At 31.1% G+C, this 27,880-nt stretch overlaps 1 protein-coding gene across 1 annotated transcript; it reads right to left on the bottom strand.

The window, feature by feature from the left end:
• Positions 1–875: 875 nt before the first annotated feature.
• LOC145325722 (uncharacterized) lies at positions 876–27,782 on the bottom strand. The gene is made up of 8 exons (XM_080168676.1): positions 27,668–27,782; positions 23,625–23,809; positions 20,740–21,275; positions 20,271–20,389; positions 18,075–18,188; positions 13,387–13,465; positions 4,021–4,069; positions 876–3,336 (listed from the first exon to the last, which is right to left on the bottom strand). The coding sequence occupies exons 2-8, from the start codon at positions 23,681–23,683 to the stop codon at positions 3,264–3,266; spliced, it is 1,029 nt and encodes a 342-aa protein (XP_080024802.1). The 5' UTR covers positions 23,684–23,809; positions 27,668–27,782; the 3' UTR covers positions 876–3,263.
• Positions 27,783–27,880: the final 98 nt, after the last annotated feature.

Genomic DNA, 27,880 nt, shown 5'->3' on the forward strand with positions numbered 1-27,880 from the left:
TATTGTGGAAACAGATGGACCATCTAGATATAATACGTCTATTGTGGAAGTTATATGGACCATCTAGATATAGTATGTCTATTGTGGAAACAGATGGACCATCTAGATATAGTACGTCTATTGTGGAAGATGGACCATCTAGATAAAGGGTTAAAGGAAAAACGTTAACAGTTTGCATAGAGTAATTGTTTACAAATTAGAGTAAAACACTAGAGGGAGCAAAGTTTAAATAACTGTATCTCCCCATCGCAACCGCATTGTGCAACCTTTCTATTGGGTCATTGAAAATCAAACAATGGTGTCGCTTATATTAACACAGCCAAGAAACAGGAAATAATTAAAAAGCAGACATAAGAGTTCTTTGAAAAAGGAAGGGAGGTAGTTGTATATACATCTATACTATAGATCTGTTTTTCAACCCGTAGCGGTCGGCGGAGCGGAGTGGTGGCGGTTCTCATATTTTGTGCGTGAAAGATAGGGGGCTGTAAATATGTGCCTTTTTAACATATAGGTATGAAACATTACTAGAATTTAAATTTTTTTAATATCTCCATTCTGGCGGGCAAACCTGGAAGGGTCATCCAGGCCAAATATAACTTTGACTTACTTTTAGCCGGAAATTCTTTATCAGACAGGGGACATGAACAATTTTTTAGCCCCCTAGTTATTATAGACTGAAATATATTTTTCAAAAAATCTACGCGCTTCGCGTGCCAATTTAAAACTTAGCACCGTACCGCCGGGTTAAAGAGTCCAAAGGGTCAGGAATATGGGAGAAAAAACACGCCCCCCTCCCCTTAATTAAAAAATAAGGAAGGGGGGGGGGGACTTTGAAAACATCCAAAAAAGCTTAGTACAGAAAATAAGAAGAAATGAACTCTATGGCACATTTATTTATAGTAAACTTGATAGCAGAACAATTTTTATGGAGAATAGTTTTATTAATTTCAATAAATATATTTTATAGACTTTATAAATAACATAATATAAGCATTCTTTCATTAATAAAAGTTGCGTCTTTTACTTTCATAAAAAATGTCCCAAAATTTTACTTTTTTTTTTAGTTGCATGAAATGATATTAAATGTATTCTTTTGAGCAACATATTTAGCAAATCTACTCTATAATCTTTATAGTTTTACTGGTCTGTAGATCGGTAAAGACATTATTTTAAATGACGTAAGTCAACGGAATTAGTGGGGTGGTTTTTTTTTTAATTTCGAGAACATTTCTGAATAATTAAAGTACCATAATAAGCTTCCATATGAGAGGTGTGCGAGAGGGTAAAAAGGGGTAATATCTAACCTCCTTTGCAAAGTTAAAGGGATGGATAAACACCCCGTGGCATTATAAATACACACCACTTCTTGTCTGTTTAAACCCTGTTCACGCCACTGTTTTATAGTATTCTATATTTTATCACATTATTTGCTTTATTCTTCGCTACCCATGGATTTTATTATCCTATAACTTGTATATGCTAAAATTTCAACAAGAATTATTTTCTTTAAATTTCGAAAATTTGGTAAAAAATTAAAGATAGCTTTATAATGCATAAATATATGATGAAGAATACACATATTTAGATTAAGTGAGAATTTTTATCACATCATGATGTAATTAAAATATTACATCCACGGAGTATAATGATGACAATCAAAAAAGAAAGAAAAATTTTACAATAGAATCTTTTTTAGTGCCTGTAAAAATGACGTCATACTGGCCTACCATTGGTCAATGAGAATGCATATTGGCCTGCCATTGGTAATTTAATCTGTGTATTAGCCTATCATAGGTCATTTGGTAATGACTTTATTTTTATAGGCACTATAAAGAGCTTCTGTACAACATAACAAAACTTTAAGATATTTTTAGATTGAGTTGCTAGTTAGAATTTGAAATTAAATATTAATTTTTGGTCCAATTTACAAAATAAATCAAAGTTGAAAATACTTTTTTCCTTAAAACAACTTTTCTTCTTTGGGTCATGAAAAGAAAACGAAGTTGTGGGTTTCATCGTATTTTCACACTAGCTTTTGAAAGCCTATTTTTAGGTTAGGTTAGTTTAAGTGAATGTTAAAAATTGCCTCGCAGGACTAGAGCCCCCCGCGCAGGGGCTAGAAATAGGAGGAAAGCTACTTTGAAACCAGCAACTTCGTTTTCTTTCCATGATCCCTTCTTTTAGTATAGATATCATCTTGGCAATTTCAGATTTAGAAATAAAAATTGACACTTAAAGATGGACAATTAGTGCATAATCCAATTGAAATGGATTTTATGGTATAAATGCTAGTTGTTTTACTTTTTTACTTAAAGTGTCAACGAAACTTTTATCAGCAAAATGGCACCCAAAAAAATGACGTCATTAAATAAAGTTGTCCAATGAGAGGCAAGTGTAAATTGTAATTGACCAACGACGGAAAGATCTATACTCGCCTCTCATTGGTATTTTTTTTAATGCCATTTTTCGCCGTCTCAGATTTATCTATATGGCCAGTGGAAAATAGTAATCTTAAATTGACTAAATGGATATAGAAAACGTTGATATTATGACAGGGGAAATCATTTCATTAATTTATGTTGCTTTGATAGTCCTCATATATTGGTCAGTTAGTTCCTCCCGTAGGAGGGATAAGGATAAATTTATGGGGTGGTTAGATGTTATTGTTTTATTAGCCAGCTGGAAGTTAGAAATCATCACACTATCCACGTATTCTATATCCATTATTTTCTAGACAAATCATAGTGATACAAATAACAAATGAAAGTAAAGACTAAAATCTCAAAAAAAGGGAACATTATAGTTGACATTAAAAAGTGTTAAAACTAATTTATATGAAAATGATTTTATTTTTTATTTCTGTGTATTGTGTAAAATATTTAAATATGAGAAGATGAGAATTTATCAAATATTCTAGATTTTATAGAAGAACATTTTACTTTGTATATTACATAATATTTTGAGTAAATCTGTTATTTGAATATCTATATTTTATTTTTAATATTTTCCTAAAAACTTATCAAGAAATGTTTCTAAAATTTTCATTATTTAAAAGCTGAAAATTTAAAAATAAAAAGCACTTTAATTTATTGAATAATACTTTTTGAGATTAGATTCTGAAATGTATGTTCTTTTTCAACTCACTTCATCTAGATTTCCTTGAATTATACCAGAAATGTCCTGATATTCTTTTCCTACTATGGTATAATTCAAATGTCTGCAGTATTGTTCCAATTTTGGTTGAATGTCGTATTCCTTGGTCCCTACAGCTTTGTGAACTCTGCTAGATCTTGAATATCTGTCAGCATTGCATCTTGTTCCATAAGTCTTTCATCTCTAAAAGAAAAAAAGATTTTATTAAAATATTTATTACTAGCTGCCACGCCCCTAGAAGCTTGAAGGGGTACTTAAGGTGAGAAGGGATATTCGAACTACCACACTTTTCAGTTTGAGTTTTGTTTGAGGGGGGTGGGGGAGTGAAAATTTTTTATTGGCAGGGTAGTGATAACCTTCCCCAAAATACTTTAAAACCTTCCCTGGACCTGTACGAAGATTCGTTGGCGAGTTCCTTTTCTACAGACAAAAAAAGCTTACTACTTTATAATAGAATGGTAATTTCGGAGGTTTCTTGCCCCAAAATCATTCCCGTTTCTTTGACACGCAAAATGTGTTTTATAAAGTTTGCTCTCACTTACTAAATCTTAAACAATATATGTAACTATGTAAATCTTTTTTTTTTAAATTGCATTTTATGAAGAAAACGATTAATTAATTTTTGAAAGATTATAATTATATATAAACAGCTTTCCGCGGATGAAAAATTAACAATTAAAAATCAAAACTAATTTTGTTAGCGCTGAGATGCCGAAAGCGCGGACTAACAAAACTGGTTTTAACATTATGATTGTACATTTTTATATTTGTAGAAAACTGGATATAATACGATACGATACATAATTTTTAAAGCGGAAATAATTGGTTTCGGAGACATACTGGAAAATATAAAAAAAAAACTCTAACCTGAGAAGCAATTCTTTCATTAGTGTTTCATTTAGATTCTCAATTTGAGCTGAACAAATTACCAAATCTTGTAATTCTAGTAATTGGATGGAAAAATATAAAATAATTGAACGTATTTTTGTAACTCTTGTATGTGTTATGTTACCAATTAACTGCTTTGTGTAATCTAATGGATGTAGAATTCACGTGAATATTATGACAGGGGAAAAAATTTCGTTAATTTAGGTTGCTAACATGGACTTAATTTATTGGTCTGTTCTTTCATCCAGTACGAGAGGAGTGGGTGGACGGGTATCCTTGTATTAGCCAGCTATAAGTTTCACTAATTAGAATTCATGATAATCTGGTGTAAGATCCAAGTAATAATAAATCCATTTGTAATCTATAATTTTTAGATGGTGTACTAGGGACACAGTCAGAACAACTGTTAGCATTATATCGATATTTAAAAGTTTATGTCGACTTTATGGCTTTGATTAAAGTAATCGTTGCTGCCATAATATCGAAATAGTATTTTAAACCAAATCATTTGACAATATTTACTTTGACTATTTTAATAAATATTAATTAAATTTCAACTTAAACCATTACTTTTTGTAAAGTAGCTAATTAGCTGAAAACCTGCCCTAGGACAATTCTAAATTTCTATTAAAACTCATGAAATCTCATTAAATCACTCTGGATACGGACAAAACTTTCCTTGTTTATATCGGTGGTCACGAAACCTTTCATTTCGCCTATTTATAAAATAATATATTATGTATATTTATGGTATTTATTTGAGATAATGTATCATAATACACATACACCAATATATTAGTAATATCTTTTATGCGCCAATTGCATGAATAAGTGTTGATGATATATTTATTTGAATAGCTAGAAAATGAGCAAATATTGATCTAGCTGTGACTTGATATTTTATTGTGTACACACCACATATTATAAATCATAAAGTAGCTGTTTTTTTAGACAAAGCCCAAATTGTGTTAAAATTGTGTCAAAAATAATCCATGGTACAGTGTTCGACAGCCAAATTGTAAGATAGCACCATTTAATATTATAAGAGTATAACATAAATCGTTCCATAGAATCAGAATATTTTCATGTTAAATAAAAGTAGGTACATATTAAACGCTTTGATAATATCAAAGTGTATGAAAATATGTAAATACTTTATATTACAGCTTTCAAGATTTACTTAATTCTCTAAAATAATAAAAAAAAGTCAGCATAATAAGATTCGTAATAAATATTTGGATCTACTGCAGTTCACGGTAAAATATTGCTGGTAACGAATATTGCCAAAAATCTATGAATTTTAAAAGCTGCTAGCTGCCAAACAGCTGAACGTACAGATCATACCCGCACACCATTTTAAGCGGTATAAGAAGGCCTACAAATAATCTGGAATAGCCAAGATCCAATGATGCACAGGGAAATCTTCACTGAAGAAAAAACGCGTAAAATAGGCCTTTTTTCGAGCATTTCACTGCACTGCGAGATAATTATGCATTATTGATTTATGGCTATAACAGATTATTTGTAGGCCTTCTTATGCTGCTTAAAACAGTGTGCGGGCATGATCTTTACGTTCAGCCGTTTGGCAGCTAGCAGCCTTTAAAAATCATAAATATTCGTTACCAGCAATATTTTACCGTGAACTGCAGTAGATCCAAATATTTTATATGGAATGTTATTGTTGATTAGAGATATGGAATGTCAAATAAATAAATCCTATTAGATGAGAAAGAAAAAGTATGTCTTGAGTAGCGGAGCAAAAAAGTTGTCGAAAATTTTACATTTTTAGTCAATGAAAGATTAATTTGAATTAGTGAGACAAAAGCAAAGCTACTGTAAGCGTGTATGTCTGTGTTTGTGTTCTGATCATTAACGTAAAATATTAGAGGGGGCATCAGCAATTCAACTAATATCATCGGAAATTTAATATAAACACAGCCAAGCAGAAAGTAATCTACTAGCAGATGAAAAGGATCTCAACCTCTTGGGCCAGGTAGTTGTCTAGATTATATATCTATACTTTTACATTTATTTTCTGATCTAGAAAGGAAGGTGATCCGACCACGGGTTACAGCGGATGTATTTAAAAAAAACAGTCAAAATTAACGAAGAAAGATTCTCCTTTAACTTGAATATATTTGACGGACGGATCCAAGATCAAATCCTAGTCATAGAGAAGCTGCGATTGTAAAAATATTAAGCATTTTTTTATGTACAAAAGTTTCATAAATAATACAATTTTTGAAGATATTTTTTAATTGTAACTATTGCCAATCATAAAGGAACATATAACAGATCTATAGTATAGATGTATATACAGACAATAAATATCCTTCATTTTTATGACGTCACATAGATCATTTTCGACCGCATTTGTAAAAAGTTTTAAAAGTAAGACAAAAATAATTGGTTAGCGATCCCTTATATATCGAATGTGGCGACTGACGATCCCCGTAATATGGCATGCTTGTGTCTTGTCTGTTATTCATCAATGTCAGACTAAAGAATATACACACATACATAGAAAATGTAATCTCTTAGGAAAGATAATAATTTGGTCTGACAGCATACAGTAATAGTTATTTATAGCAGAGTATCATAGACAGTTTTCCGTGGATATTAAAATGAAAAATTATAAGATTACAACCATTTTTGTAAGGGTTAACAAAAATAATATTTTATAATTTTTATTTTAATATTCGTAGAACATTGTCTGTAATTTGATGCTATACATGATTTTTCAGAATAATTGAGAACCGGTTCTAATCCAACGGATATTAATCGGTTTCAAAGCCATTCTCCAAATGTGTGTAAAAGTCTGTATATCCTAATATATTTAGCTAATATATTATTATTTCTTATAATTAATTATCTTTGTACATTAAGAGATATAAGTTTTCCGGAATTGTAATGTAGGGAGTAGATTTGAAATCTGCATCAAATTTTGAGGATTTTTTATAAAATTCGTTTTTTGTATAATTCTTTATCTAAAAGCGGAAATACAAATTAAGTTAATTAATTTTGGCATCTGTGATTGGTGGATTTAAAAAATCTGCGCTCTGATTGGATGTCGTACATCATTCAACCAATTAGAGCGCAGGTAGTTTAAAATCCACCTATCCTATTGGTCAAAATTAATTAACTTAAAATGTATTTTCGCTTTTAGATAAAGAATTTTACAAAAAACGAATTTTATAAAAAATCCTTAAAATTTGATGCAGATTTCAAATCTACTCCCTACATTAAAATTCCGGAAAACTTATATCTCTTATTGTACATTATATAAGATAGTCTGCTTCTGCAGAGCTGTTACACAATATTCATTTAAGTATATTACAGACAGCTTTTCGCGGATTGTAAAATGAAAAATTAAAACGAAAATCGTGTTAATTTCATAATCATTATTTTGTTATTCGTGGAAAATCAATATAATACAAAACGATACATGATTTGTTATTAAGGCTCAGAACCAGCTCATATCCATTGGACAAAAACTGGATTAGAAGCCAAACTGTATGGCTATACCTGCATGATATAAGTCAGAATTTGAGGGGGGAGGGGAATTATTTTTCAATGTCCTATTCCTGCATATGAAGCAAAAAAAATTGAATTATTAAAATTCTTTTACTTGTTGTTATATTATGAAGCTTAAATACATACATAATTTATAAAACTTTTAAAACTCTTTTTAATAACAAAGCAAGGTTGACAACATCCCTAAAGGACATAGCCCAACTTGTGTCAAAAAAACATCCATGTGACGTCATAAAAATCAGGGTTTATCCATCTCCTTTTTAGGGTTTTTTTTCCCACTTCTCCTCTTATCTCAAAAGTCATTAAAAAATCAGCCACGTGACGTCATAAAAATGAGGGAGATACGAGGAGAAGTAGGAAAGAAAACCACTGAAAAAGAGATGGATAATCCCTTATTTTTATGACGTCACGTGGATTATTTTTGTCACAATTTTGACACAATTTGGGCTTTGTCTCCTTAAAGCAAAGAAAGTTAAGTTTAAGGGAAAATTTAGAATTAATCAGATGAGTTTTTTAAAGCCGTTTTTATATCTATGATACAAAGTAGAATCATGACTGTCTGTCTGTTTGTCTGTCTAACGGTCTGTTTGTCTGTTTGTCCGTCTATCCGTCTATCAGTCTGTCCGTCTGTCTGTATGTCTGTCTGTCTGTCTGTCTGTCAGTCTGTCTGTCTTCAAATTCTTTCTTATATAGTTGATCTTCTCATTAGCATTGTAAAATTAGCTTAAATTTTTATTAAAATTTAAATTGATTTGACGATACTAATATGACTAAATTATAGAAATGATTTGCTACAAAAAATGTTTTGCAAAAGTTGGTAAAAGAAAATTTATGAAATAAAAAGTAATGTGTTTGGTAGTAGCAATCCAGGTAAAAAGTAGGGTTGAGCCAGATACTTTTATTACGGGTACCGGATATCCTACTGATTTCTTATACCGGATGTCCGGTATCCGGCCGGATTTCTGGACAACCTTCGATATCTGGCAAATTACTGGATATCCGGTATCCGGATATTGAAAATGGCCGGATATCCGGCCTAACCCTAGTAAAAAGTAAACTTTTAACAAAAACAAACAGAGAACAGTTACTTTACACAAGGGATGTAAGGGGTAGATCATCCGTAATATATTATTTTTTCCTAAGTTTTCCGCCGGTCGAAAAGGATAATATCAAATAAACTGAATAATTTTATATTTGCAATTATAATGATAGCTATTGAAGATTTTTTAGGTGATAAATCAGATAAAACTTTGTCCGTAGAATAAAGCTTAAGAATTGAAAACTGTCATTTTAGGCAAAAGAAATTTAAATTTTTTGTGTAAAATTTGTAACGCTCTTAAGGTACAAAAGTAGTTGGAATAGAACTGCCTTTTACTTGTCTGCTCAAAATGTTATTGAAGTGTTGTAACGTAGCTGGACAAATTCCCTCAAAAAATCAACCTTGTGACGTCATCAAAATGAGGGATTATCCATCTTTTTTCAGGGGTTTTCTTTCCCACTTTTCCTCTCATTTCCCTCATTTTTATGACGTCACATGGTTCATTTTTGAGACACTTTGTCCAGCTAAGTTGTAACAATTTTACAAGAAAAAAAGTACTAAAACTGCAATTTATTATATTTTTGTTTGATCTAATATATTTTAAATGTAAATCTTAGAATAGACCGAAGAAATATATTTTTATAAAAAGCTATTGGTATTCTTAACTCTCTATACTCTTTCTTATATTTTGTTGCATAAGCATTTTTTATTGAAGCGAGGCTAAACATTAAAAGGTTGTGTAAGGTTGCCATTCACTGTATCAAACAATTATCAAGCTTGTTAGCAGACAAAGCCCAAATTGTGTCAAAATTGTGCCAAAAATGATCCATGTGACGTCATAAAAATGATGGAGATGAGAGGAGAAGTGGGAAAGAAAACCTCCCAAAAAGAGATGGATAATCCGTCATTTTTATGACGTCTAATGGATGACTTTTGACACAATTTGGGCTTTGTCTTGTTAGCAAAGAGCAATTAATTATGAAATTCTTTTAAATAAGTGAGAAAAAAAGTGTTTTTAGTTAAATGAGATCCGTTATTATTGGATATTTTATCAGTTTTCCTCGTTTTATTTCTATCATGAATATAAAACAAGGATGACACCATCCATAAAAGTACTGAAATGGTAGAACAAAATTAACAACTGTATAGTGTCAGAACTGAATAATCAGATTATAATTGTATTAGAGTCAAAGCAAAATTGTAAGTAAATTTGTTGAAAAATTGCTTGATACAGGATAATGTTTATGGATATACTTACATTTTTAGGACTTGATATTAAGTTGCTTCGCTTATAATATTTTACTTTGTTGACCAAGGAATCAATATACCAAATCAGATCAATCGGATAATTGGATTATATAAAAATTTGTTGTTAAAGAAGTAAAAGAATCAACATGTTTAAAATGGACGTACGGACATTCTGGTAATGATTATAGAGTTGCTACGCTTTCTAAATCGTACTCATCTACAACAGGAATCAACATGCAAAGTGTGAAATCGATAGGATAATTCTAACATGCCTAGATTAACGAAAAAAAGCTATCCGTGCCGGAGGGACCATCTCTAATTATAGAAAAGCTTTGCTTTTAATAAAAGTTTCCAATATAGTTTTAGTTGGCACGAATCACACAATACAATATTTTTACAGCAAAAGTTAGAGTTTTTATGATGGTTATTTTACTTAGAATAAAAATGAATTGCTGTAATATGATATATAAAATGCATTAGATTTTTATTTCTAATAAAAGGATTCATACCAGGGAGCCTCACCCGTTGAAAGCTTCATGTGCTGCCTTTAACTGCGGAACTCTATAATAAAACAATTATTGGTTTTATGTTTCAATAAACAAATAAAATTTTCATTTATTTTATGGACTAAATGGTTCGGATCATGGAAAGAAAACGAAGTAGCGGGTTTCATCGTATTTTCACAGTAGCTTTCCTCCTATTTCTAGCATCTGTGGGGGGCTCTAACACTGCGGGGCAATCATTAACATTTACCTTACCTAAAATAACCTTAAAAAGCTAATGTGAAAATACGACGAAACCCGCTACTTCGGTTCCTTTCCAGGACAATGACCAGATATACCAATCTATTTTATAAAATTCTATACATAGATATTTCAATACATACAGATAATTTCTGATTTTAAAATAAAAACAAAGTAAGTGAAAGAATACAATAATTATCCCATAACAACAAAGAAAACTATTTGTTGGAACACCAAACTATTTTATGTCGTGGTAAAGCTAATGATTGGCTGGTAAATAAGTTGTTAAAAAGAAGAAAATTGGCCGTGTTGTGTTGAAGTGGCTATACTATACTCTGCACAGTGGGGCAAATTAAAAAAAACTGTAGAATTTATTTATTTAAGTGTTCATTATAGTATAAAAAGTTTTTTAGGGCCAAGGAAATATTTTAACTTAAACCTCAAAGGATCTTCAAGGACTCTCAAAAATAACTTAATATGAACATAAAGGGATTTCTAGCTATTGTATGATGATAAGTATCTGTTCAATTCAAACTTACTTTAACGGATTTGTCATGTTTTCCAATTCTTAATCAGGAAACTGGCTATAAAAATATGTCTTTGGAAACTGAACAAATTCAACCTGGCGGCAATTCGCGAAATGATTTTTATCCTTAACTCTGCCCCACTGTGCAGTGGCTGTAATGTTTTGTTGTGTAAAGTGTTAATGGATTTGTCCTTGGTCTAATTTGGTCTGGAATCGTAATGCAATATCGAACAACAGCTATTTAGGTTTCACAGATTTTCTTCAAAATTGATTTGTCCTTTAATGTTTTTTTTTTAAACGAAGCTTTTCTATAATCAAGGTCGGTTCATTTGTCCGTACATCTGTAACGAATAGCTGTAATGTTTATCGTCCTATCGATTTCAAACTGTGCATGGTGATTCCTATAACAGTTAGGTACGATTTAGAAAGCATAACAACTCTATAATCGTTACCAGAATATCCTTACGTCCATTTTAGACATGTTGGTTTTAACTTTTTAACAACAAATTTTAATGTGATCTAATGATCCGGTTAAACTGATTTTTGGAATAATGATTCCTAAGACAACAAAATACAATGATATTAGCGAAGCATCTCTATAATCAAGTCCTAAGAATATAAGTATGTCTTTTAACATTATCCTGTGTTTGTGCAATTTTTCAAGAAATTTACCCACAATTTTGTTTGAATTTCCTACATTTATATTTTAATTTTTCAGTTCTGACACTCAGTGTTAATGTTCGTTTGTCCTACCGTTTCAGAGCTTCGCTTTTATGGATGTTGTCATCCTTGTTTTAGAGTAACCTATTTAAACTTTCAGCAAATCTGTCTCCCAAATTATGGATCGCTGATCAAAGTTTTAAAACTTATCAAAGTTTCAAATAAATGGTTAATTCGTCCAGTTTAATTTAGATAAAATCTAAAATATTTTACATTTCGTAATTAAAGTATTCAAATACTAAAAATTTAAATCTTAGATTTTAAATTAAAAAGGTAAAAAGCAGGATAAATTTTAAATTTTGAATATACACCATTTAATTGGACAAATTCCTTTTATTGGTGCAAAATTTAAGCTTATTCTGTAAAATAAATCCAATTTATTTTTTAAACGTAATATTATTTTGTATGTAGTATGTACCACGATAGGGCAAGGTTAAAAACATAAAATTCTCTGTTATTGTAAATTATAAATTCCAAAATCTTGGTACCTACTGCAATACTTGTTGAGGCGGGCTTCTACTACGATTTTAAGACATCTACTCGTAATGGGATGCGAAACTCTAACGCCCAATAAAGGATGTTATGTTGTTTAAAATCAATCAAACAACCAACCCTTTAATTATACGACCTTTGTCTAAAAATCATAACTGTGCATTGTAATGAGTTGCACCTTTTTACGAACCAAGGCATTCCCCATATACCTATTTTTATTGTCAAGCGCCTAACACAACAGCAGCAGGTACCATTTTTAACTTCTCTTTTGGTGTGGTCAGAGTAAAACATTATTAAAGATTAAAATCCATCTTTTAGTGCTTTTTGTTTTCAATATGGCCCCAATTGCAATTTGTGTATTTTTCCAATATTTGATTTCTATTGAATTATGTATTTATTTCTGTTTATAGTTCTTTGCTAAAATTAAAACTGCAAAACTAAAATCAAGGACATGGCCATTACAAATTTCGTGTTGAGGCCAAATAATAAATGTTTTTCAAAAACAATTTATGCTAAATTTACCAGAAGAATCGCATGTATACTTTTATATCTTTTTAAGGATATAATAAGCTTAAATATTGACAGCTAAGCACTTTTTTCCCATAAAATAAAAGTATGAACAATGCACTAAATAATTCAATTATATAATACATTGGGATAAAATAGTACATACATTTCATTGCTATGACATTATCAAGACTTTATGTGAAATTATTTTTACCTGAGGTAACGTTTTTAATATTAAGTTGAGTGTCCAAACGTTTCTTCAATAATTGTAATGTACAGAAGGGGTAATTTTGTGTTTTAACACTGAAGATGTACATAAATCTATCGGCCATTGTCTTATAAATGGTGTTTTATGCTAAATTTTAGGGTAGTAATACCTTATTTGAAATGAGTTTATACGACTTTCAGATAATATTAATTCTTTTCAATACAAAGAAAGAAAATAGACGATTATGACGAAAGTAAAAATGTGTATAAGCTTCGCAGTTTTCTGATAAAGTGTCATCCATTTAAAATAAAAGATTTGGTAAAATTGCCTAGAAAGTCATTTAGAATAACGTTGAGTTGTCCAGTTGTCAGGCCTGTCAGGATCCGCCGGTTCAACTTGGATGTCACCTGAAAAAAGAGATCCCGTTAGATTTGTTGGAATAAGAACAATAGGGCTCGGCACCCACGCTACAGCCGCAATTAAGTCTTTAATTTATAGCCGTATAAAATTTTAAAAATTGCTATATTAAAGTCAAGTTTTGACTTCCAGCTTTTTTTTTAAATTAAAAAAAGGTTGATTTCCCTGTGACTTAAAGGCAGCTGACGCGTCACTGCCGAGCCCTAAAGAATAATTTCATGTCTAAACATGGTATTTTATTACATTTGGTATGGTTAAGCTATTTTACAATCTTTTGCTTTTAACGATTTTTAAAAAGATTTACAAAATTGAATGACCTAATGACAAAAAAAATTAATGAGAAGCTTTTCTCCAAATAAAATGATATAAAAAAAACAAAATGTTTACAACAATGTATTTGTAAAGATAGGAAAGACAGGAATATAGGAATGGATTTATTATCTTACACCATTTCATTATAATAATAAAGTAAACTCTGTAGCGGGCTGAAATAACGATCTCCCCCATCCCCCTTCCTTACCCCATCCCCTCCCCTCCTACTGGATAAACGGCCCGACCAATAAATGCAAATGGAAATTGCAACCTAAATTGACGACAATTTTCTCCTGTAATAATATTTTTCATCAAACTTTCTTTGTAGTCAAAAATGATCATAACATAACTGCATTTCTTTTTGTATTGCAGAAAATATTATTTTTTGAAGAAAAGTTGGAGGCAAATTACTTATTCGTTTAGCGCCAAATCCCAACCCTGAATTTGTAAGACTGCATGTAATAAAATGGCCTTCAGTTTAATGCAGTAAAATATATTTAAAATCTGTGTAGAGCTAGTACAGCCCTGGCCTGCTATAGTCCCGGGACAGAGATTGACTTTAAATACATTTGTATCATGTAATGTTTTAGTTAACTAAATTATTAAAATATAGGTTTTTTATTGGCTTGGTTTCGTGTTATTGAAAAATGGTTAAAAATATTTTTTTTAAGTTTTGACCTACTAGCGGCTAAAAAAAATCTAGAAGGCTGCGTGTTTGGCTTTCAGCTGAAGTATGTCTATAAATCACGTGCCTATCAGCTGTTCTTATTTCCCGCATCTTATTATAAACGGCTTTCCGCGGATATAAAATGTACAATTATAAGAATAAAACCAGTTTTTTAGCCCCGAGATGCCAAAGACACGGGCTAAAAAAATGGTTTTAATCTTATGATTGTACATTTTTATATTCGTAGAAAATTAGATATAATACGATGCTAGACATAGTTTTTTCGTATGGAAGAGAACCGGTTCTAATCCACCGGATATCGTCCTCGGTTTCGAATGAATACGAGAAAAATCTTTCTAAGTGTTTCTGGGTAATTTTTCTGATTTAATGTCCTTATTTCTTTGCTAACCTGGTGCAAAACGATAAAGTCAAGACCAATTTCACAGAACCAGGTTTTAGAGTGTTACATTCTGCCTTTGATTCAAAATTATCTTCATTAATAAATTTTAAAAAAAAAGTGATATTTTTTTTAGTAATCACATTATATTATATTCTTAAGGATCCCAGATATACAACAAACAGAATTAAAATAGATAATAAGATACAAAATTATTTAATTTTAATCAATAATAGAAAGTGTAACTTCCCTTTATTCTTTCATTCTGATATCTGTTATATAATCAAAAATTTATTTATTTGTATATGATTTTAAGAAACACTATTTGCTGCACTATTAGAGCAAGGTTTTCAAAGTATAATTTGTCACTATTTAATCTACCGATCAATCATTTTATGTAGACTTTAGCTGCACAGATATGATTAGACAAAAAAGACAAAATATAATTTATTAGAAAAGTTTTTAGACTCTAAGTTTAGGAGGACTTTTATTGTTGTTTTAAGCAAAGCTTCTCTATACACGTGGATTGTTTGTAAAAAGTTTAAGGGGGGAAGTGCAAGGGGCGAATTTTAGATAATAGATTAGATTTGAAAGCATTCTATTAAATAAAATTTGTTTACATTTGTTTGATATGATATTGCAAGTCTAGCTTTAAGGTAAGCGTTAAAGTAGCTTATTGATTCAATCTTCCATTCTTATTTGTTCTACTAATTAAATTGTAACTATTCATAAAAAAATATCTAAAACTTAAATCTAGAATTAAAATAGCCTAAAACTACACCAGGACCTACGTCAAGCTTCCCTAAAATACAAAACTCGGTTTAGTAGTTGTCGAAATCTTATGTTACAGACAAAAAAACTTACTACTTTATATTATAGGATATAAATTTATTTTACTAATGTAATATAAAACTTTTTAGTTGAACAATATTACATAATATAATTGACATTTATGATATATCTGTCTACTAAATATCTGTGTAGGCACATTAGAGTAAAACACTAGAGGGAGAAAGGGTTAAATAACTGTATCTCTCCATCGCAACCACCTTGTGCAACCTTTCTATTGGGTCATTGGAAATAATGGTATTGCTTATTTTAACACAGCCAAGTAGCAATAAATTGTTTAGAAGCAGACGAAAGAGGTCTTTGAAAAAGGAAGAGAGGTAGTTGTCTGTATATACATCTATACTATATATCTGTTGTAAGCACACTAAAATAAATCCCTTCCAAGGTTTATGTGTTATCCTATTGCATCACTGCTGTTCAAGTGTGTATAATAATAATATAGGAGAGTGGAAGAGTGCACTTTTCAACAAACCAAAGTACAGGGTGGCTCAGTAAAAAAGATATATAATTTTTTTTTGAAAAGTTCAGTTTTTTATTGTTGATATTTTCAAAAGTATAAAATGTAGATCATGGAAAGAAAACGAAGTAAAGGTTTTCATCGTTTTTTAAACTAGCTTTTGGTATGTTATTTTAGGTTAGGTAAATGTTGGTGTTTCAAGCTAACTGCAAAAATGTCCGCAGGGCGGCATTATTTTATTTTTTCTATTTTTGTCGATTTTTCTGGGGAGGGTGGTGGTACTCTTCCTCAAAATAGTTAAAAACCTTCCCGGGACCTAGGAGAAGCTACCCTGTTAAGGAAACCTCGATTGGTTCAGCGGTTAGCGAGATCTTTCGGTACAGACCAGCATCTTTATTATTAGGATTAGCTTTGAGTTTGTTTAGACTTTAAAATATTTTGTATATGACGTAATCGAACAAAGTGTATAACATATTTTGTTTGTAAAAAAATGTTGAAAAAATAAGAAGATTAATTCATCAATATATATCTATGAAATGCAGTATATTAAATTTATGATATCAATAATTCTGCAAGGCGAGATGGAGGTTGCATTTTAGAAAGGCCGCATCAATTTGGGAAAAAAAGGGCTTTTATGAAATGTAACAATTATAATAGAATCAAATAAAAGTAGTTAAGCTTAAGAAATCTTTTAAATTATTAGTTTTAGTCGTAAAGATCATTAATAATACTTAAAGATACTTTAAAATTTTATATTTAATGACGCAAATGGTATTTAAGCAAAAAAATGCATTTTTTCAAGTAAAAAGTATTTTTTTTACTCACGAAAATATTAAATAAATCTATAATAAATTATCCTTTTTATGAAATATTTGATTTTGTTCGACGCCTGTTGAATGTTTTTATGTGATTTATCATCGCACAAATTCCCTCTTTTGTGTTAAGGCTAGGGTTTTGCCGGATATCCGGCCATTTTCAATATCTGGCCGGATACCTGATATTGAATCTATCCGGATACCGGATATTGAAACTATCCGGATACCGGATATTGAAACTATCCAGATACCGGATATTGAAACTATCCGGATACCGGATATTGAAACTATCCGGATTCCGGATATCCGGCATAATATCCGGTAAATTTCCGGATATCGAACGTTGACCAGATATCCGGCCCAACCCTAGTTGAGGCTAGCTGTAGAAATTGTTTAAACAATTCCTTTTCATGGTTCAAGTTGTTTAATGATCTCTTTTTGTTTTCCAAGTTTTTGTTTTGAAAATAGAATAAAACTTGCAAGTATCCAGACAATAGCAACATTAGTAACAGTTGGAATAAAACAAAGCGTTTGATAGAATTAAGAATATGCTAGATGATTAATAGGCAGGGTATTATTTTTCATAATCAAAAGAAAGTGGGACGAACTAAAGAGAAAGGGGGCAATGGGATGTTTATTAAACTGGTCCCAAAAGTTTTTTCTTATTCGTTGGCTTAACAACTTTGGGGACTTTTGGGGGGAATTTTTATTGGTTGCTAAATTCAGTTAAGTGTTCACACGTTTCAACGACTAATTTTAATCTACATAAGGAGTATGTAGTTTTGTGCATAATTATTGGGGATGTCCATTAATTTATCGGTCATTGTTTTATCCCTTTAGATCTCTGGGAACGAACCGAATGAATTTAATCTTTTTATAGACAATAATAGTTGGTTTAAGGCTATTTTTGAGGGAGGGACGAAACCGTCCCAATTAGTTGATGGGAAAGGTGAAAGTCAATTATAAAAAGAAGTAAGTTAATTAGCTTGAAGCGAAATATCTCTAAAATGGTTTCAAAGAATTCAACCTCCTATCGGCTCAATTCATCTCCTTATCAAAAAATTATATTTGTACAAATATTTAAATTTTTACGAAATCTTACCTTTAGACCAACCAACGAGAGTAGGTTGTCATTTAATATCTTTGGGGTTCTCTCGTTCCTCATTTTCTGTTTGGCTAATAGCTTGGCCTCCATCAGACCCCTGCGGGCGTCTCGCTGAACAAAAAAAACAGTTTTAGGTAAGCAAAATTTGAATTTTTATTTAAAAAGAGTTTGCCTTGTTGTTTTCATTTTTATCAGTTTGAAGAAAAAATAGCAGGATAAGAATATTTTTTCCTAGTGAAATTTTTTTGAAACTTTTTAATAAAATGTCAACATTTTCAAAAGTCAAACACTTCTCGTTAAACAATTTTTGGAAATTCTCAATTGTTACCAAATTAAATTTAAAGTACCTTTTTAAATCCAATTAATCCAGAAAGCTTAGTTTTTATTGCAGTTTTACACAAAAAAAAGTATAAAATCACAATATTTAAATACAAATTTGGATATAGACTTAAAAAGGAACTTTAGTGTAAAAGATTTTTGATTAGATTTCTCTTAGTAACCAGCCAACCATACAAAAAAAACTACGGTTTTGAAGACAATATAATAAAAACATTAATTATATTAATATCAAGAAACAACTTCTTTAATCTAGTTTAAAATTTAAAACTAATTATTCCTTAGAATCCAATAATTTCTTACTAGTTAAATTTTTCTTTGGTATTTAGATAATAAATCTAGAGAACTTTTCTCTTTAAACTATTTGGAATATTAGATAAGAATTTTTATTAAATTTAATTGAATTATTACTTACGTAAATCGTCTGTATCTATGTATTCATTATTAAGGGGTGTTGCCACGAAAAGGACTATTCCCGAAATTTCTGTCCTGAACACTGATAACTGATACTCCTCCCCCCCCTCTCCTTCTTTTGAATTAAATTGATAATAAAGAGAAGAAAAAATTTTTTTTTATACCTAACCCTACTTGGCCCAATCCTGTGTTGCCTGAACCCTGCAGGACTACTTAGTACCAAATATTACCTAGCCTAACCTGTTCTTAAGTAATAAACAAGGAAGAAAAACTAAGAAAGAAGAGGAGGGTATCAGTGCTCAATTAGGTACTTTATGTGAAATTTCTTTGCATCATTGTGTTTTGTCCTGAATACAGATGGACATAGTACATACATTTTAAAATTTTTTTATTCTATTATATAACATAATATAAGTAGTTCACAAGAAGACAAAGACCATATTGCTGCAAAATTGTGTCAAAAATCATCCACGTAACGTCATAAAAATGAGGGAGATTAGAGGAGAACTGGGAAAGAAAACCCCTTAAAAATAGATGGAAAATCCCTTATTTTTATGACGTCACATGGATGATTTTTGACACAATTTTGCAGCAATTTGGTCTTTGTCCACAAGGAGACACGATTGGTAACACTCAATTACTGAAAAATTAAGCAAAAAGAGCGTAGCATTGAGAAACTACTTTTATTTCTTATTGAGAGCTTTGTCAAAATTGGTCACAATTGATCCTTGTTAATTGTTTATTTGAAAAGTTGCTCAAGTCAAAATTCTAGATATGATCAGTCAGAGAGAGAGGAGACAATGAGCTGTTTATTACACTAGTCCCCAAAGTTTTATACCGACGTTTCTTATTGGTTGACAACTTTGGGGACTGCAAAGAATATTCATTGGTTTGTTTATCACGTTAAGTATTCAAACGTTTCAACCATTGATTTTAATACAGAAGGGGTAATTTTATTATCATCATTGGGGATGTACATTAATTTATCGGGCATTGTCTCTTTCAATGAGACATGATGCATGATGTAATGATGAACTTTCTTCATGAATACTTGGCATTTAAAAATTAAGAATATGACATCATTATCATGATAAATATTTCTTCAGAAAATACTTAAAATAATCTTTAAGAAAAATCAAACTAACTATCCCTGTGGACATCTGATTGAAACCAACTTTAAGACAACCGACCCATTATTAACTTGAAGAGTAGCTATTCTGTTACTATCAAGTTTATTTGTTAAGATCTTGATAACCGCTGGGAAGATATGGTTACCTTTTGCAGTGCAGTGTGATTTACATGTCCAAAGATGTTTTTTTTTAGATTTAAATTTTCTATTTTAAACTAAAATTGAAAGTGAGGGTCGACTTCCCCCCTCCCTCTCTGCCTCAATTGCCCCAGGAATCATATAAGCCGATGTGACGCTATAAAACAAAATCCAACCTGGTAAGACATAAGATTATCTCTAAAGACTTGTTCAGGTCCGCCATCAGAGCCCAAACTCTCGCCAGAAGACGAGTATGGAGATTGTATATCACTACTTTGTCCAGAGGAGTGACCACCTAAATATCAAAGACGACATTAGAATTGACAGAAAATTAGACGCGGTAGGCAATGCTTTTGATTTCACCTAAGACGTTTATGTATAAGACATATTTGGACTGAATAGAAGTACAAAATTAGAACAAAATGTATGATCATTATTGAAACAAAATATATTGTTTTTCTGTATGTTGGTGTTGAAGATTTTTGCTGGCTAAAATAATGAAACCCCCCATCCCCTTTCGCCTACTGGATGAACGAACTGACCAATACGTCCATGTTAGCAACCTAAATTGACGACATCATACACCTGTTATACTATAAACGTATATTCTACATCCATTTATAAAAATATGCAGATAATACTGACCTATAGACCATTCATCCAGTTCAATCCTCTTCCCATAAATAGGCACTATGATTTGGCCAGCCTTCTCAGAAATATTCATGCGAGCAATCTGCTCCCCCACCAGGCTGATGTCATCATGATGATGGCTGCTAGCACCAGAACTTGATTCCTCCCCACCCTCATCATCGGAGGCAATCTCATTGACAAAACAAAGCTGAAGGTCTTCCTGGTCAATTGTTGCTAATTCTTGGCGAACACTTTCTCGATCCTTCCGCCGGGTACACCGTAAGCTCTGACGGTCCAGCCTGGCGGCCCCGACTAGCCGGGCTACCTGGCTTGTCGCGTCTGGCCGGTAATCTTGCCGCAGGCTGCCGGCCCGCTGCAGATTGTGAGATGATGATGATGGAAGATGTGAATATTTGTTGAATTCATGGTCGACATGGTAGTGTGAGGAGAAGCCTCGGTCATGGTCGCCATGCTGTGGTGAAAAGTCCTCGCCCTGATAACTCCCCTGTGGAGCATCCTCCTCCCCCGTCCAACCAGTTACTCGGAGAAACCTGAACAATTATAAAATGTTTATTCAGTTTTATTTTCAGTTAGAAAGGGCAAAGAGTTAAGTCAAAATAGTCAATTGTATATCCTAAAATTTACTCTAAAATCTTTTGATCTACAAGTTTTGTTGGGTATAGTAAACTTCGTGGCAACGCCTCTTAAGGGGCGTTTCGTCGTATTTTAACAGTAGTTTTTCTCCTATTTCTAGCCCCTGCGGGCAATCACTTAACCTAACCTAACCTAATATAACCTCTCCAAAGCTACTGTGAAAATACGCCCCTTATGAGGCGTTGCCACGAAAAGGACTATACCCTATTTGGTTGATAATAGACACGCGACAAGTGAAAAAAGAAACGTTTCTATCTTTAATTAAAGTATACTGTTAACTAACCATCTCTTAAGAAATAGAAATAAGCAAATGGTTATAATTTTAGTAATTACTAGAATACATTAGTGAACCATTATAAAATACACACTATTATATATTTTGAGTCAGACAGAGCTTATATCAATATATCAAACAAGGTACATGGAAATATTATCAGCAGTTAGAATTTATCTCAATCATGATATGTTTCTATAGTTTTTAAGAATTCATTTTTAGACACCACTTAAGAATTGATGTGTAAATAAGGTGAGAAAAGGTTAAAATTGAATACAAGCCTAAGAAGATTAAATTGATCAAAATCTAAGGCGAATTACAATTTAGATCGATTTCTTTGGGATAGATGTCACCGTTTTTTTGGCCTACCTATTCTATTGATGTCTTAGTAGAGGGAAAGAGAAAGTGAAGGAGAAAGAAATCCTCTAGAAAAGAGATGGGGTATGGGGTATTTCCTGACGTCAATTGAACAGGTAGGCCAAAAACAGTGACATTTATCCTCATTTTGCTAGGGCACTATAGACAACTACGATTCCCTTACCTTCAACCTTTTTAAGCAATCAAAGCAATAATATCACGCACAAGAATTGAAGAAAATTTAATATATGATCCATGTCTGTGATATGAGCTTGTGCAATATTACTTCGATTTCCAATGAATGTTTTGGCCACTTTTCTTTTTATCTGCAGACTATACAATCTATTTTATCCAGTTTCTAGATTTATCTTTTTCTTATTTGTTCTAATTGTTGCTTATTTGATCATTTTCATGTAAAGATATTGTATGAAAAAAATGATAATTTCTAGGATGCAACCCTAGATTTACATGTACTCTAATAAAGTAATACTTGCAGCTGGCTAAAATAATGATGCTCCCCATCCACCCTCTCTACCCATCCCCTCCCCTTCTACTGATTGTAGGAACTGATCAATAAGTGAGATCCATATTAGCAACTCAAATTGACGACAAATTTTCCCCTGCCAATATATATCCACGTATTCTATTATCCATTTCAATAGTATACATCAAAATGGTTGTAAGTACAACAAAGATTTTTAAACAATGCTAAAATATAATAAGGTCTATTTGATTTTTTAGATTTCTCCAGTTTTCCCTTTGGAACAATCTACTAATACTTACTTTTTTTAGAAGCCTGGTTTCCTTCCTTCCATTAATAAATAAAATAAAATACTAAATAGATAAGTTTAAGAATAGTGAAACAAGCACCAAAGACTTGCAGAGTAGCTTTGCTGAAAGAGATAATTTCTATTTTTAAATATTACAAGTTAAACCTTTCCAGCTTATAAATATAACTTTAAATAAAAAAATCTAATAACAAAATACAGTAAGATTTATTAGTCTGACAAAAACTATTTTTTTTTTTGCGTTTTTGTGTACAGTACGTTTTATGTTATTTAACAACTACTTATAAAACTTAATTAGGGATTTATTAGGAATTAAATAATGCGAATTATTCTTATTTTTACTCTAAAGATAATCATTTTTATACTTTAAAGAATTAAAAATAACGGTTTTTTTGCAGATTAAATAACCAAGTAAAAAGTTCGCCGATTTCCTTTAAAGGGACAAGCAAGCACAGACCCCCTTACCCCAAAAAAATGACGTCATTCTATAAAATTGACCAATGAGAGGCCAGTATACACTGTAATTGCACAATAGTAAAATTTATACTGGCATCTGATAGGTTGTTTTATCGTATGACGTCATTTTTTGGTGCCACTTTATGCTGTGTCCTTTAATATAACAAGGATGACAACATCCATAAAAGCGAAGCACTGAAACAGTAGGACAAACGAACATTAACACTAATATAGTTTTAGAACTGAATAACTGTCGATAGGACAATTCTAACATGCCTAAATTAACGAAAAAAGCTATCTCTCGGTGACGGACGTACGGACCGACCCTAACTATAGAAAAGCTTCGCTTTTAAAAATTGTGTATAACCTACCTCTCCAGGATATCAACTTCAGGAGTTCTTGCTCTGCGACCGGCCACTAGACCGGTCATCACAATTCTATGCACTGCTGACCCCTGGCGGCGGCAGCTGGAACAACCATAACACACGCTGTCACGCGCACGCACACGTTTATCTATTGATTGGTGGATTTATGACGTCATGTTTGGTAGATTTTCCTGAAATATAAATTCAAAATTATGCCAAACAACTTAAGTTTCGAGTAATTAGCAATTTCTAATAATTTATTAATTATTTATTGCATCGTATTATAAACAGCTTTCCGCGGATATAAAAAATGAACAATTATAAGATTAAACAGTATGATAGTACATTTTTAGATTCGTAGAAAAACTAGATATAATACGATGCTATACAGCATTTTTCAGTATGGCTGAGAACCAATTCTAATCCACCGGATATTAATCGGTTTCGAAGCGATACTGATATACCATTATTATCTTTTATAACAAGTAAAATTTTGATCAGAAGATCAAAATTAAAACGCTCACAACAATTTCGGCGTTGCCACAAAAGACCAACTAGTCGGTTCTACAAAAGACCAACGCCTACAAAAGACCAACGCCTACAAAAAATCGTAGAGCTGAAAGGTCTATTACTGCAAATGGTGTACCTGACCTGCCTAGCCGCGGACGCTCGGCCCCCTAGCCTATAACCTAACCTAACCTATGTTAGCCCCAGGACATTTATTTAAGAAAAATATCCTCAACTGTTAATACATAGGTGGTTTAGAGTTTCGTGGATTTTACAAAAAGTGGTTGGAAGATTTTTACAATTTTTATTATTGTTTTTACTATTTTTATGTTATGTTAGGTTAGGTTATAGGCTAGGGGGCCGAGCGCCCGCGGCTAGGCAGGCCAGGGGGCCGGCCGAGCGCTGCGGCCATGACCTTTATTTGATGTTTATATAACAATATACATTTGTTGGTCTTTTGTAGGCGTTGGTCTTTTGTAGTCTTGGTCTTTTGTAGGCGTTGGTCTTTTGTAGAGTTGGTCTTTTGTAGGCGTTGGTCTTTTGTAGCAACGCCACAATTTCGGTACACTTATACATTACAACAAGTGAAATATATAAGTTTAGACATGTTTTAAAATTGGTAGTATTTGTTTAGTAATTTTGAAGACAAAAAATTTCAATTCTTTTAAAACTTCTGTCCAAAATCATAGAGTAGCTACGATTCTAAAGCAATGAAGTAAGTTGCATAAATGTATCTTTTAAGTTCTTTTAAAACTAGATTTTTTGAGATTTGTTAAATTGAAAAGAAAAATCTCTTTTAAATGTCTGGGTGTATTGCAATATATATTTAGACATTTTTTTTATTTCATTGAAAGTATTTTTATTTGATGAGTTGTTAGTATTTGAACTCATGTTTTAAAGGAAGGTGTCTATATAATCGTGAGATTATATATTTCTATTTTAAATATTTTTAATTAGTTTATGCTTTTCAGAGACATCTATATAGATTTTCGGAAATTTAGATGAATATATTGCAAGTACACAAACCTTTAGTTTATCAAAATTTATTAAGACTTTTCTAATTTAAAATGAAAAAAAATCAATTCATTTTAATTAATGATAATAACATTGACACAAAAAGAAAATGAATTATATTCTTTTAAACTCTTTTCAATATATATTAACTTTTAATTAAAAATAATTCAATTGAACTGTCATAATTATGTTCTAATATTTCTAATTAATTTCCTTTCCAAACATAATGGATTACTTTACATTATATTTAATAATGGTTAGAGAAACAAGGATGACAACATCCATAAATCGAAGCGAACGGTAGGACAAACGAACATTAACACTTGTAGAGTATCATAACTGAATAATCAGAATATTAATGTACAAAATTAAGAGTAAATTTGTTGAAAAACTGACTAAAAACAGAATAATATTTAAGGACCTAACTACTACAGGAATCACCATGCAAAGTTTGAAATCGATATGACAATTCTAAAATGCCTAAAGTAACAAAGAAGACTTTCCGTTCTGGACTGACGGACGGACCGACCCTAATTATGGAAAAGCTTCGCTTTAAAAAATACTTTATACGGTCATAACACGCAAATATGAAAAGAAAACCAATTACATACATTATATGTATTTGATTTATATAGTAAACGAGATAATTTCAATTGCATTATTTTAAGAAACAATAATGTGAAAAATAAATTGAGACAACTGATATCATCTTATTGTATATGTTAAGTGGTCATTTTTTTGTCTGTAGCTTAATGTATCTATACTACTGGACCGATCGAGTTCTCCATATGCTTTTAACAAATGATAATCCAGGACAGAGATGTGCTGGTCTGTCAATAAATATAGAACAACAGCATTTTACAACATTCAGCAAATAGGGAATAGTAGCTTTAGCAAGCTTCGAGTCAAATGCGCTTATTAAGTCTAACTGTTCCTAATGTTACCAAAAGCTGCATAGTATAATTGAGCGCATATTTAAAAACAGTTTGACATGATAAGCGCATTTGACTGGAATCTTACGCGAAAGCTACTAATCCCTTTTTCATTGATTTTTTTTCCAGCAAGAAAATTTGGGAGTCCAAGTAATACTTTTTACCAATCACTTTTATCATGATCATTCTTGGTCTGGTAAAAACATGCAACTTTCCTATTATATGAAAGTCTTCAATAAAAGATACAATTCCACAATTCCAAGGTTAAAACTTTACATACATATTTATAAATATTCATTATTTAGGCTTGTTCTATAAGAAGATACTAGTTGCTTTGCTCTTATCCTTTAAGGAAGGACGAGATAAAGAAAATAGCTTAAAACCACCCTAAGAAATTTATAAATTTCCCTGAAAAGTATAAACCTGTGATCTTTAGCTTCAGACAAAAAAACTTACTACTTTATATAATAGGAAATGGTTTTATTATTGTGTGACTCATTAAGGAGTATTTATATTTTAAAATTCAAAATTCTATAATTAGGAATGTGTTCGTATTAGTAACGGATAGCTCCAAAGATAGTTCGTCTGTTTTATGTATGTTTCTTTAAGCATGAAATTAGACTATTTATCAATTCTTCAAAAAATATATTATATATTGGTTAAGAAAACTAGAAAAAAATACAATAAAAAGTTTTTGAGGATTAATGCTTGGTCTAAAAAGTTTTTTAATATTACTGTTGTTTTATGTTATAAATAAATATTAATCTTGCTTAGCTAGGAAAGATATTATATAAAGTTTCTTTGTCATTATTAAAGTTGAAACATATAAACAACAAAAATTATTCTTTACAATCTCATAAAGAGAAATAAAGTTATTAAGGTTGGAGTTTTACTTTAATTTGAAGAAAGAATACTTGTACAATAACCCCTACCCTTTTCAAGTTCGACATTTGAACTGTTGGGTTTATAAATGCTTTAAAAATCGTATTTCATGTATGAAGCGTTTCTAAAAATCACAACCAAATTGGTCAACATTTTTACAGGATTTCAGGATGTGTTCTTTTATAATAAGGAATAAAATATATTTAATTCTCTAATCATACAATTTAATTTATAAAATAATTACTTTAACTAGCTGTAATAATTTTAAATCCCTATAGAATAAATTAATATTTTTTCTTTTTTAATCAACACTTTACTTAAAATTTTTATTATTAATAATTAGTTTGAATGTCAAATTATGAAATCACATGAAATTGATTATGAAATTTGACTAAAACCCCTCAAGTTTGACCAAACCCAATGCAATATTGAATTTCTAAGTATAACTTTACTGGAAGCATTTCAGCATTGCATTGCAAATGGCATCAAGTATAAGTATGATAGTATCTATCAAATTTATGACACTAGAGTGCAACTAACTTGGTGTACTTGGGAAGAAAAAAAAACTTTGTTCATGTATGAGGAAAAAAATACTATAACAAGCACATGATAGTAGTTTCTTACTTGACAAATTATTTTATATTAAAGCCATATGCTTTACTTTTATAAAATTTTATATTACTATTCTAAAACTATGTCATAAAAATCTTTTACCTGAAATCTTTTTGAAAAATCAGATGATTTTTATAATGTAAAAACTGTTGATGAAAATGTTTTTTGTATGTTACACAGAGGTGTGGTTGAATCACGGGTCAATACTATACTATACAATAATTCACTTCCTCTCTCTCTCTCTCTCTATCTCTCACTCTCTCTCTCTCTCTCTCTCTCTCTCTCTCTCTCTCTTTCTTTCTCTCTCTTTCACTC

The sequence above is a fragment of the Acartia tonsa genome, chromosome 1 (assembly GCF_053477335.1).
Source record: "Acartia tonsa isolate MP-2025a chromosome 1, ASM5347733v1, whole genome shotgun sequence".
Taxonomy (NCBI): Eukaryota; Metazoa; Arthropoda; class Copepoda; order Calanoida; family Acartiidae; genus Acartia; species Acartia tonsa.

Excerpts from the sequence above, each read along its gene's own strand:
- LOC145325722 (XM_080168676.1), bottom strand. The coding sequence starts at position 23,683 with ATGACCGGTCTAGTGGCCGGTCGCAGAGCAAGAACTCCTGAAGTTGAT. Across the intron at positions 20,390-20,739 it reads ACTGGATGAATGGTCTATAG|GTGGTCACTCCTCTGGACAA; the intron begins GTCAGTATTATC and ends TTTGATATTTAG. Across the intron at positions 4,070-13,386 it reads TATTCTAAATGACTTTCTAG|CTCAAATTGAGAATCTAAAT; the intron begins GCAATTTTACCA and ends TAATTTGTTCAG.